The following is a 13,570-nucleotide window of genomic DNA, read 5'->3' on the forward strand; positions in this document are numbered from 1 at the left end:
AGCATTAATGTACTCAGACAGCAGCAGCAGCTTACTCATGCTTCCAGCTTCAAGCTGATAGTGGTGCTGTATAGTGAAGTATCTATAAGGGAACCTGACACAGACTTACCCACAGGAGCTCTGTGTGAAGTAGGACAATCAGTATTTATTCATATATACAACCTACTCCCAGTAATGGCAAACTGACTTTATAGAGTATTCCTCAAGTTACAGAGATGTTTAATACACAAATGCTGCCAGAACAACACTGTCTCAAGGATGGCTGAGAGTCAGACAGCAGAAACTAGAGGCAGGACTATACATCCAAAAAACCGTGAGGAAAGTGAGCTGGACAGACACCCTTGGTGCCAAATAGGAGTTGTGTCAACTTAGTGTTGAGTGAAAACACAAGGCATGAAACAGGCCTTTAACTGTGACACTCCTCAGATTTTTATTGTATTTATAGTTAATCCATAAACATGCAGCACTTAGTTCTGTTACACAATTTGCGAGGGGGAAAAAGCCTAAGTGATAATAGAGGCCAGTCAGAGAAGAAAATTTCTAATAATAATAGTAACAATTGTAGTTAAGTATTCGAAATGTACACCTCACCTTTCATTTTGCTCAGAAGTGACAGCATAGTGTGAAGGCAACTGACAGAATCTGGTTTGTCTAGAATATCTTTTTCCTTGGAAAGCCATAAATTGAGGAGGAGTGACTGTAAGAAAAGAGAACATAGAATTAAAGAAATAGAATAAAAGTCTAATATCAAAATATACCTATTGCAAACACTTTCTTCAAATAAATTTTGTGTCACAGAGAAGAAATACTACACCCATGAAAACAGAAAGTTAAAAATACACTGCATAAGGGACACTATGACAGATTTTGAAATTAAACAATACTGTCTCTAGCTTTAATTTAGAAAGATATCCTAAAAAACACCCTCTTTTAAAGGCTCAACTTGACAAACAGCAGTTATTAATATTACAGCTGAAAACCTTAACATGGGCAAATAAGACTGAAATACACATTTCCATCATTATGTAGTGGATGGAAATAAAGTAGCATAAGATTATAATTACAAGTAGATGGAAGATAATGATGATTGTCTGAACACTACTAGTGATTCTGAAAAATTTACTTTTCTTGAAAACTTCCTTGTTTGCTTGCAAAAAGGAATTCTAATGAATGTATTAATCCCTGAAATTAACTAATCCCATAATTTTTGCTTCTTTGTAGAAGAAATGTTCAGCAAAATTTTGTAATACCTGTAGTCCTAAATGCATATTCTAGATACTCCCACTAGAATACCCACATTTTCTATGGCAGTATTTTCTTTTTTCCCTTTGATCTCTCTTACCTGGAAAATGCAAATATGAGCAACTAAAGAACTGAATGAGGGAGTATTTGAACTCAGCCTGAATACAACATTAATCCAACAGTCAATATCCAAAATTTTTTCTTTTCAATGTTTTGATTTCACAATACTAAAAGTTTTCAATCATGTAATAAATATCTTACCAACAAAGTCTGTGGACTAAACCCTGCTGATTCCAATGCATCACACATTTCCTCTGTGGAACTCTCCCCACACAAACACTTCCAGAAGAAAAAGCGGCCTGAAGCAAAAATTAGTTGACATTATGAATGGCATCTAAAGCCACATCCCATCCCCATACACTTATATGAAAGATAATCTATTGATCAGGTAACAGAGTGTAATACAAAGGACTGTTACATGCAGGATGCCCTGATGGATTTACCCTTAGTGGATAAGAAGGTTCATTACAAAGGATGTAAGTGTTCCATTTTCTGTGACTCCTGTAGCAGTAGGATTTACAACAAAACAAAGGTTATTGTACTGCTTGGATGTCCTGGTTTCAGCTGGAATGGAGCTGATTTTCCTACTAGGAGTTAGTATAGTGCTATTTTGGATTTAAGACGAGAACAATGTTGCTAACACACTGATGGTTCGGCTGTTGTTAAGCACTGTTTATACTTAGTCAAGGACTTTCCAGCTTCTGACACCACCGCTCCAGTGAGTAGGTTGGGGAGCACCAACCCGTGGGAGGAGACAGAGCCAGAACAGGAGGCCAAACTGGCCACAAGGATATTCCATACCATATCACATCACTTTAAGTACATAAACTAGGTGAAAAGCTGGCTGGAGGCTCCTAGGTATTGGTCAGCAGGTGGTGAGCATTGTGAATCACTTGCTTTGATACTGTTATTATTACAATTATTTTCCCTTCCTTTTTTTTTTCTCCTATTACACTGTCTTTACCTCAGCCCATTTTGCTTCTTGGGATTTTTCCTGATTCTCTCCTTCCTCCTACTGCAGGACGAAAGGGGAGAGTGAGGAAGAAGCTGCGTGGTGTTCACCTGTCTGCCAAGTTAAACCACAACAGCCTTTCCTGATGCCAAACGAGGGGCACAAGGGGTTGAGATAGTGACAGATCTGACCAGAGCATGTTAAAATAAAGAGCATTCACCATATTAGTGTAATAGTCACAATACTGATGTATTTGCTCTCAGAGTTGTTTTATATAGCATGTTAATTGCTGAACAAGTTCCCTGCTGTGCTGTTTGCCACTTCACGGGCCTGGGTTCCAGTTATCGTGCTGTACTTCCTAATGCCTGCTCATGATACCATACGATCTGCGGTCGTGACACTGATCCGGTATTTGTCCTCAGCATCGCTGCCATCTCTGTCTCTCAGGGGACACCCAGTGGAAGTGATTCGCAATTACACTTTTGCCCCTCCAAGAGCCGATCTGGGTGGAAACACCTTCCTTCACGGTCCCCTTCTCCAGGCGAATTACAATTATTTTGTTCAACACTATTCAGTAACCTCAACAGGAAGTCAAGGTCTCTGGATTTCATGGCAAAGTGCCAGACACTATTACACACCATGTCAAGGCAAGACAGGCTGCTAATGCCCCAAATTAAGGCTAAGTTATTTATAGCATCTTAATCAGAGTAATTTGACAAACAGCTCAATAGCGCTTACCTAAAGCCACATATTCTCCATCTTCCATATTTTTCACATTAATCACATCCTTTTCATACTCCAAATATTCTAGGAACCTTTTCACAGACAATACATCATCCTTCTCATCGGAAAACTGAACAGTCGTTTCAGTATTTTCTTTCTTGTAGTTCTCCAGTAAAGTTTCAAGCCTATGAAAATCTTTTTCTTCAAGTCGAAGCAGTTTAGCCAAGTCCTTAAAAGTAAAAGCCAAAAGAATCCCACATCACAAGACTTAATACAAATGGATGGTTTTCAAAACATGGTAAAAACTAAAAAAAAAAGTGAAGAGTCAAAATACTTCATATTAAATACTGAAAATGTCTTAAAAAAGGTCCAAAATAATTTTCAAAACAGTTATTCACATAGCTCAAATGAAGACCTTGTGTAGCTTCCTTTGAAAGGACTAGAACAGGTATATCTCCCATTTTCAGATCCTGCTCATAGTAAAAACCACCCATCAGGCAAACAAGCCTATATAGTACCCATATGGCTTTTATAAATGTATAAGCATCTTTACAAATTAAATAAAAAGCAAGCCAAATTATGCTGCTACAAAACCAAATATCAACATTTTTAACTTCTACTGGACTCAGAATATCCCTCTAAAACCAAGAATACACTATGTACTTTGGATAAAGGACATAAAACAGGAGGCCCTGGTTCTACTTCCATTTCTATTTTAACTTTATGTGGCTTCTAAAGAATACTAGGTAGGTGAATTACTAGACATTTGTATGATGGTGAAGGTATTATAAACAGTTATTTCACTAAAAGTTCCAGGCCACAAAAATGGGTAACTTGCTTACCTACTTATTTTATCCAAGGCCTTGAAAATGCATTTTTATGCTTAAATCATCACTTCATTTTATAAGACAACTGAATTTTCAATTCACTTACATTATCTGAAGGTGAAGTGTCTTTTTGTATGCTTTGGGAATTTAGTTTGCTAACTAGTTCATAAAGATGTAACAGCTTTAACTTGTTTGCGCAGAACTGCAATAGTCCTTCATCCACACACTCCAGCTCTGAGGAGGAATAAAATTACATTTGAACTTAAATATTACATTTGAACTGGAATAGTGAAACATGCTGAGAAGTGGAGGATTTCTGTCTGTCAGTGTAATTTTCTGATGCACTGCTGCTTGCAATGATGACATCAGTTCACAGCATTATAAAACAAGAATTACTTTCACAAAAGATATTCGAGAAAGGTATCAGGCTCATTTTTAAACTGAAGGAGGCTGATAATGTGGAACTGAACAAAGTTAAATCTAATGCCTTTTCCTGGTTTAAGGCCATACCAGAGACTGTCAAAAATTGAAACACAGTTCTTATTTTCTTTTATTAAGAATAACAAACTACAAACTTTTATTCATTCTGCCAACATTGTAAGTATATTTCTTGCATCTGAAGAAATTTAGGTATCCATTGATATGAATTAAATTTCATCTCAGCAAGATACTTCTGTATTTTTACAATTTCTGTCTCAGAAATTTCATTGTCTATTGACATTCAAAGTCCAATAAGAATTAAAGCAAGCAGAATATAGGAAACTAACGTCAACACAATGTCAAAAAACATCTCTGTTCCATATTAAAAATTTACTTAAAAGAAAGCATTTTATATAGATCCTAAAAGGAACTTTCTATAAAAAAGATAGCTCTGAATATATCACTTTCACCAGAAACTGCTTCTAAACGTGATTTTTCTTCAGGGGGCTGAAACTACAAAAAGACATTGTCACAGTCTCACTGAGACAAGAGAAGGGACAAATGGTTCATTCAAGTCTTGTGCACAACAATGGTAGGGACATCTTGATTCCTATGGCTAAAGACTCATCTTCTAACCAGTCAATATGAATCCAGTGATAACAGCAAACAAAAGCACAGCAGGCCTCTACTGCTGAAAAGTTCCAGCATAAACAAAGAAGTGGCAGGAACATGCTTCTCCAAAATGGGGTCACCTCAAGCACCAGCACCCAATTTAGAAGGAACCAAATGTATAATTTCAAAGAAACAATCTTGCAGACTTTCAGCAGCAAGATTTTGAATTGGTAATGCCATTTCCTGATACATAGGCTTTGAAATCTCTAGCAAAACATGAAGTATTTGGAAGACTTGAGCACAGTTGCTAGGCATGTGGTCACAGCTCAGATTCTCAGTGATAAGGATACTGTCCTTCCAGCGCATTAAAATTCACAGATCCAAGCAATCAAATTCTTCCTTCCTTCCTTCCTTCCTTGGAGAGAGAGTAAATTAAAACATCTATAGGCAAAAGCCTATGAAAGCTTCTTTCTGAAGGATGCCTTGACTGGATGCATGTACCCAGCCCAGCTGCTGTTGGGTTGGTTTTTTAAAAATATAATCACAAGTTACGAGGCACACAGCAAGCACAGCAAAGCATACTTAATAGCAAGATATTTGCAGTCTGCATCAAAAAAGACATGTAAAAGCAACACCCTCAGATATCCAGCAGCAAAAAAGACAATAGTCTTACAGCACTGCAGACAAAGTGCAAATGCCTCTCCAGATTTTGCAAAATAAATATCCACCTACCCTGTTTTTTTAAATTATCCATTAATGTCTGAGTGATGTTTGTGAGAGATGAAAGTGGTACACGTTCACTTGTCAATATACTTTCCAAAGCCTGTTAAGCAGACATTCAACAGAATTAAACATTTTCTTACTTTTACTGTAAAAACATATAAATTAAGCCAACAATAGCTTGGATCATAATTGTTCATCTCTATTTTGCCCTCACACATAATAACTTGTAGCATAATTTCTTCCTACAGAAAGATCTGCTCTATTTTTATTATTTTGACTTTTATCATGGAAGATACCTTGGGGAAGTCACAAGTCAAAATTAATTACAGTCAATATGTTGCAAAAAACCAACAAACCCCCAAAATAACTCAATTATTTACCTTAACTAACTTTAGGGTAAAAATATTTTGAAAAATTTAAAAAGATTTAAGACTCTAATCTGATAATGGAGTATTTTTTCTAATGTTAAAGTATAGTGGCTTCTCAATGTTCACCTGTTTTTTTGTAGCAGGGTATTTGATATCAAGTATTAATTCCTTTGCTTCAGCTTCAATTAAACCTGTAAACAAAGACACAATCACAACTTCAATTCTTATTTCTCAAATGCCTTATGAAGAGCAAGTCAACCTGTACCACAGTTAAGGTGCACATGGCTTTACTCTGTCAAGATGAAGACACTATTACAGAAGTGACAAAATAAGCTTGGGGAAAATAAAACAAAATAACAGCTCGGTGACATCTCTTACTCCAAAGCTGTCTTTTGTATGGCCATACTTCATAAACGAAGATTTGGGAAGGGCTCTTCCCACGTGGGTGCCCTTCCAGCCTGTGCAGTGACTTTTTTAGGTGAGGCACAGCGTGTGCAAAACTGGCCCCACTGTTTAAGTCCTAAGGTCCATTTGCCACGGTCAAGTGAGCTTGGACAGTGACAGGGAAGTCCTCAGGACTGTCACAGCACCCAGTACTAACCGGGGCTGACCCTGCTCAGCATCCAAGATCTGATGGGATGGGATGGCAGGGAGGCATTAAACTGTCAGGGGGCGGTCCCCACTGAGACTCGAACTCAGGACCTTGGGATTCAGAGTCCAGAGTGCTCTCCTTTACACCATGGGACTGCCCTGTGTCTTTTGTAAGAAAGGACATTACTCAGAGGAAGGACATCTAGATTCAAATGTTGAACTAAACTACAATGAATGATGGATTGGAAATACACCACGTTTTATGCAAGCACTCAAAGTAGTGTTTATTCATGGCATAAGATTTACATGGCACACAAGGTTTATGAGAAAAATTTCATCTAGCAGCTTATTTAAACAAACATAAAACAAACCAAAAAAACAAACAACAAAAAACCCAACCAACCAAAAAAAGCAAAAACAACAAAAACCCCACACAAAGCAAGGTACCTGAAGGTCGTAGCTCACAGAACATACAGCTGTCAGAATGCACCAGAACCCCACTTGTGTTTGTACACTTACAGGCCAGATAAGACATGAAGCATTTGATAACATACAATCTTAAGAAACTATAAAAAAGAACCCACCTGGATCTGAGGTTTTAGCTTTGAGTAAAGCATTTAATTTCTTCACTAGATGCATATCCTTTGCTCGCTCACTCTTTTTATCACTAAAGGAAAAGAATTTTAATTGTATGAGTGAAGAGAATGAAAGGGAATGATTAAAACAACTCATTTTTTTTAATTATTCATGTCATTTTAAGGTTACATCACATTAATGAAAATCAAGTTAATGCACAAAACCCCATGAGACTATTGAGTAGGATTCAGCTTGAAAAAGAACAGCAGAATTGCTCTCTCTCGATAAAATACTGTTTCCAAAACCAATAATGAAATGAATTTAGTTATATGAGGCACAGAAAGTTCTTACCTCAATGCTAAATGGAAAGGTACATGGACAGTTTTTACACTTCCAGAGACTGGATCAACAAGGCATATCTGGTAAGTCTGGGGTTGCCAACCCTGACTGGTCACATTGTTTAGACCCATTATTTTATAACCAGGATACAGCAACCTGAAACCAACAGAAAACGGCCTTTAAAGAGAAGAAGAAAATTATCAATCTCCCTTTCCACATACTTAATAAAAAGGTAACAAGACTATAAAGCTAAGATTTAAGAATGCCTAATCACTTTTATCAGGAAAGACTGCAGAGTGATGAAATATGATAAAGTTCCCTTTTATAAAACAACAACAAACTGTATTCAGTAGAAACACTGTGGGCAGCATAAAAAGTGCTTGCCAACACCACTGGCACTTTTACCACTATCCACACATTACTTTATTGCAGCAGCACAGCTTGCTACCTGTTTCTTACCTACAATATTTCCCCACATTGAAGGCTCCAACTCGAGGCCCTTGCTGCGTGCTCCACACTTCCAGAATGCCTCTCCTCGGAGCATAGATCACCAGGAACTGAGCTACCCTGCTTGGACCCTGTGCATTTCCAAAAGGAGAAGAATCCATCTTCTCAGTTTCCCTCTCCTGAAGGTCCTCTACAGTCTGTATCCAGCCAACTTCTGCATCACGATATCCTTGGTAAAAGAAGACAAGAAGTTCATTAGTGTACAGCAATTAATACATGATTAGTACACATCCCCACCCACTTTAGTGCTGTTTCTGCAGTAAGCTGTAATCTTAAACTTTGTTTTGAATTGTGTAACTCTGGCCAGGAATCAGACTCCTGTCAAGAACTGCGCTCTGTTAACTCAGAACAGCACCCAGGAGAGAGCAGCTGAATGCAGCCTCTTGCAAAGCTCTGGGGAGGAACAAGCTCTTCATGGAGAAGCCATAAAAAATTCCAATACTTATCAAGTCTGTACTCTGAGCATTAAACCAACGCAAAAGCTTCTCAGAAAATAAAATTAAATTCTGTAGTAAGATTTCTCATGTGTCAAAACAACAAAAATATATTTAAGAAGGAAATTTGCATAACTTATTAAATAGGATAAGTTATTATTCATATGTTTTCATCATTAAAATGCATTTTTTAGGATCTAAATAAAAATATTCATCTTCTCTCTCTCTCCTGCATAAAAGCCTTCCTAAATAAGAAAGGTAGAGATGTTATAATGACATCACTGAGCTATATAATGGTTTAGCAAGTAGAATTGAAGACTTCAAACCACAAGTGAAATATTAATGTATAAGCCAAGTTTATAGCAACATAGACTGAGAAGGTTGAAAAGTATTCGCAACTCAATTAATGAGAAAAGGTATGATCTAAAACACTCAATTCAGCAGACAGTTTTGCTTAAAAAAAAGCTACTTTACATCTCAATAGCCTCACTGGGGAAAGGCTGACAAAATTGGAAATGTGTCCAACTATCAAACAAAGCTTGGGACTCTTAACAGTACTACCTAGATAACATGAAGCTCTCAGTAATGAAGAGAAAACCCCAGGTGAATATGAGAAAGTGTAGGTTATAACAGGCAAAAAGTGCACACAGGACACATGATTACTACAGCTGTTACACTGTTAGCATACCACTGAAGTAGCTACTATATTCATGACCACTACTTTTCTGAACTGGTTATGTGGAAGAGAGGGAAAAGAGCCAGAGATTTTCTGCCTGTTCTTAAAACTTACTTTCCATCTCATAAAAATTGCAGCGCCATTAGGCATAATTAAAATTGGAGAGTTTAATATCTGTTCTATTTTATGAAAAGCTCTCAATACAGAAGAGACTGAGGACTCCCTTCTTGTGCAATCTAACAAGCTGTGTATCTTCTTACTCATTTTCAAAATATTTATTTTCTCATCAGAATTAAAGAGGGCACTAGAGCTTATCATGAAAAAGAACCTTGGAGAATAGAGCTAAAGCTCTTCCAAAAAATTTGTCAGGTTAAAAGCTTTCTCTTGGGAAACAGTCTGTGAAGGAAAAAAAATAAGAAAAATCTATATAATACAAACCAAAAAGGCCAGATTTTAACTATGCACCATGTAAGTATTCCAGGGATTTAGAATAATACCCTTATGAACTTTATATTAGACCTTATATTACACCTGACTTGGGTATGTAATAAAGCAACCTACTAAAATTCTTGAAATTCTAAGTCGGAACATACAAATCCACAGTATTCTGAAGATATTATTTCCTATACTGATAGACACTATCATACCTTTCCACATGCGAACTGCAAGTCCTCTTGTAACATCCAGTAAAATAACCCTTCCAAATTCATCTGTTACTGCTGCTAAAGTGTTACATGGGGAAAGACATATTCTTTCCCCATGGCGACGGGAATCTGGAAGTCCAAACCTAAAAAAACAGTAATAAGCAAGCAGAAACACCAGATACCTCTTTGTCTTCAGAAATAGTTCACAGATTTTCTTATAAGGATAGGATTTCTTTTTTTAAGGTAACATAGGGTTTGGGTAAAATTAAGAGAAAACTATGAAAAAAAGTTCTCGTGCTGTCTAACAGGATATACTACAGATCTGTTTAAGTCCTACTGAAAAATCAAAGTTCAGAAACTAGGATAAGAGATCATCTTGTCATGCCCTGTCAGGCAAGGATTTCAGAGCACTGGGTTCTTTCACAGGCCCTCTCTTACTGCTGAAGAGTCTTGAAAATACTCAAAAAACCCAAGGTAGAGCCATCAGGAATTAACCTAGTATTTTATCAGCTTTCTTGACAACCTCAGTTTACAACCTGTCTTTCCTATTCTCCTGTCTGTAATCAACAGGGCAACAAGACACCTCCAACTTTTTGTGAGGGGCTTTAAACTATCATAAGCAACAAGGACCTCATGAGGCTTCTTTGAAGCACTTTGGTGATAAGCTTCAGGAGTGATATTTGTGTACTGTCATTAAACTGCGCACACTGTTCTTGTACAGTAGGAATGAACCCACACACTGGAAGTGAAAGATATGAGAAACTACTTGTCCAGAATGATAAACTGAAATGAAACAAAGCCTAAAACAAATGACCTGCAAACTATCATCATTGCTTAAAGTCAAGAAAAATAAACGTTTTCACAAATTATACACTTTTCAAAATAATTCAAATACATAAAGCCACAAGAGATCTAATGCAACTGAGAGTGAAATAATAGAACTTACCTCACTGCCAGTGGGGTTGCTGGTTCCACTTTTGGTTTCTGTTTTTGGACAGGTTCTTCTTCATGTTTACTCTTCCAACCAAGCCAGCCACTTGTAACAGAAAAACACATAAGCAGAATTACACTAATGGTCTTAAAAATCTTCAAGCTGTTATGTAGCTATTACCGAAAAATAAAGAAATTTATTTTATTACCTGGCAGCATTAAATAATGCTGAAGTCAGTTTACTTGCAACTGCTAAGGCAACATGAGACAACAGTGGCTGTGAGCTACCCTGAAAGAAAGGAATGAAGTGTTTAGAAAGTCAAGAAACAGTCAGCTGTGAGCCACCCTGAATGAAGGAACAAAGCCTTTAGAAAGCCAAGAAATAGTTCTTACACTGAACTCAACTGCAGAATAGTTTTTCAGGCCTCCTATGGACTTTCAGCTCAGAAAGCATAGCTTTAAGACTCTGCAAAATTTTAATTCATTGCCCCCAGAAAAGCCATTCTGACATCTCTTTACCATTTCAAAATCCTCCTGCAAGTCACTTGTAGCCCAGTATGTTTGTCTGCAACAGAAGTTAAAAAAACCCTGTGTATGATTTATCATGGAGAGTTAGCTGGTGTATGGCTTTGGCAACCTTGCAAATATCAATGTAAGCAGCTTTTTCATAAACATATTGGAAAAGCAAATACAAAATTCTGAATTCCAATTCTAGCATTTTCAATCAACTTTTGAGCCTGATAAGGACAGCACATAAGTAGGGTCTGAATGTGCACGACACAATTACATTGACATCCTTTTCCTCCAATACAACAGAAGATGTCAATGTGTTACAGGTTAAGCATAAATTTCAGTTTTCTTCTACATGAAATCACTACAGCATACTCGGGTCATGTGTGTACATGATCAAAGGCCAAAGAGCTCCAAAAATCTGTAAGATGCATATTTACAATATCAATCTAATTTTTTTAAAAAATTCAAGTTACTTAATTGGCAAAAATAAAAATAAATAAAAACATTTTAAAAATTCCATTACTTGACTATTACATTCATTTTAAGATAGAAAATAAAAAATTCTCATTAGCAGGAGTCTGTGCTAAACATTACTATCACATCAACTCCAAATCATTCCAGTTTCAGAAGATCGAGAAGAAGGGGAGACATCAGCATCAAACGAATGTTAAGAATACTTCAGAAATACTCATACAGAAAAAAAAAGGATTAATTAGCCAAAGTTTCAGCAAGTCAGCTTTGTAGTACATACCTCCAGGGCAAAAAAGAAACCAGTGAAAGGATTGGCTCCAACAGTAACATACTGAGACATAGCAGGTGGGCTGTTTTTTATGGCTGCATTATATCCTCCTATATTGGAGGCAGTCTTCATTTGATCAAAAGGACACAGTGTCATGATGCCTAACGAAAACATTAAAGTGAATGTCTTATACTTCCAGAACAAAGGCATGCAATTACTACAGAAGCCTAAGTATATTCCTGTCTTCTTGACCAGCCAACACTGAGAGGGAAGGGACGAGAGGCAGCTTTAACCACAAAAATTCCAAAGAACATGGCAGAAATAACCCAATATACTTGGGTTAATTATAAAGTACAGTTGGTTTGTTCAGAAGAAAAAAAAAACAAAACCAGCAGAGTTCAGCAGCAAAAATACATGTACTAAATTCACTTCAGCTGTTTTGATAGTAGCAGCCTTCTGACCTCTTACCTGCTTTTGCAGAAAGGGTGGAAGAGAAATGAAGCTTACTGTCCCTCAGATCTGCCTTTCTGACAAGAACCTAGGCTTCTGAGGGATAAAAGTCTTTGAAAGCCTAAAAGTCAATTTGATTTTTTTTTGTGAAGGAGTAATCTCAAAATTTATTTTCTTTATGTGCTAGACTCAGGAAAGACCCCTACCAGTCTTAACCTGCCTCCCAGACAGTTCTTTCATCTGACAGAAATGGGAAAAACTGCATCTGATCTAGTCTCTCTCAGCTGCTTCTTACCAAACAACAAAGGACAAGACAGCTACAGCCGTAACATCCTTTATCCCCTCACGTGGTGAGGGAAGGCTCAGACTAGAAAACTAAAATATATTTTTGATGATGATTAATGAGGTCATTTACTATGCCAGTCTTCTCTCACTATTTATTTTTATCCAAGCAGTACTACTAAAAGCTCTCAACCTGAATTTAACAGTATGAAAACATTAATTTCATTTATCTAAATACTTAAAATTACATAGAAATGCTTACCAATACTAGCATGGTCAACAATTGTATCCACATCTTGCAAACCCCATTTCTTGTAAGCTAATGGTGGAGGCTGAACATTCTCATTGCCAGATGCTGCAGCTGACAAAAGGTGATAAAATACAAAAAAATGTCTACTGAGTCAAAGACAAAGGCATAGGATAACAGAGGAAAAAACTCTGATGAAATCTGAAGTCACAAAAGAGTCTAGTTTTAAATTCACATACATTTAAACACATGCTGAACTAAAATGACCTTTTGAAATATTTACCTCCATGAAATTAAAACATTTAAAAAATTAACTGAATAGAAGTGCACATGATATTCCATCACAACTATATTTCATACTTTGCTTCATGAGCTATTTATGGTATAATATTCTGTATAATTTTAAAAAGCTACTACAGTTTACTTCTGTGGTCTGGGCATGTTCAAGTGCAAACTCCTCTGCCTAAGTACTTGCAAAGTCAGCACATTCACTAAATATTTAACAGTGAGAAGTAAGAACAGAATTAAAACTAAACAAACAACTGAAAATTTCAAAATTCCTATTACCACAAATACAGACGATGAAGAATGAAGGAAGATACAGCACTCCAGCTGCAGATAGTGCACCAAGCTGAAAGTGCTTCTCTGCAAATGGTGCTGTTTCACTGAAAGAGTGAAGTGTGTTTTGGTTGTTAAAGTAGATGGGTGGGTGTTT

General features: G+C 36.8%; 1 protein-coding gene across 3 annotated transcripts in view; it reads right to left on the reverse strand.

The window, feature by feature from the left end:
• RAB3GAP2 (RAB3 GTPase activating non-catalytic protein subunit 2) overlaps positions 1 to 13,570 on the reverse strand; it is a 46,810-nt gene that overhangs the window by 12,485 nt on the left and 20,755 nt on the right. For 2 of the 3 annotated variants that reach the window (XM_071579054.1, XM_071579037.1), the window contains exons 9-22: positions 12,871 to 12,969; positions 11,889 to 12,037; positions 10,834 to 10,913; positions 10,641 to 10,730; positions 9,698 to 9,837; positions 7,893 to 8,109; positions 7,446 to 7,589; positions 7,103 to 7,185; positions 6,054 to 6,118; positions 5,569 to 5,659; positions 3,911 to 4,038; positions 2,993 to 3,206; positions 1,504 to 1,601; positions 592 to 697 (exon numbers count right to left, since the gene is read on the reverse strand). In XM_071579054.1, coding sequence (XP_071435155.1) covers positions 592 to 697; positions 1,504 to 1,601; positions 2,993 to 3,206; positions 3,911 to 4,038; positions 5,569 to 5,659; positions 6,054 to 6,118; positions 7,103 to 7,185; positions 7,446 to 7,589; positions 7,893 to 8,109; positions 9,698 to 9,837; positions 10,641 to 10,730; positions 10,834 to 10,913; positions 11,889 to 12,037; positions 12,871 to 12,969 — 1,704 coding nt within the window. The remainder of the gene's footprint in view (positions 1 to 591; positions 698 to 1,503; positions 1,602 to 2,992; positions 3,207 to 3,910; positions 4,039 to 5,568; positions 5,660 to 6,053; positions 6,119 to 7,102; positions 7,186 to 7,445; positions 7,590 to 7,892; positions 8,110 to 9,697; positions 9,838 to 10,640; positions 10,731 to 10,833; positions 10,914 to 11,888; positions 12,038 to 12,870; positions 12,970 to 13,570) is intronic. The other variant, XM_071579045.1, reaches the window with a different exon arrangement.

The sequence above is a fragment of the Pithys albifrons genome, chromosome 2, assembly GCF_047495875.1.
Source record: "Pithys albifrons albifrons isolate INPA30051 chromosome 2, PitAlb_v1, whole genome shotgun sequence".
NCBI lineage: Eukaryota > Metazoa > Chordata > Aves > Passeriformes > Thamnophilidae > Pithys > Pithys albifrons.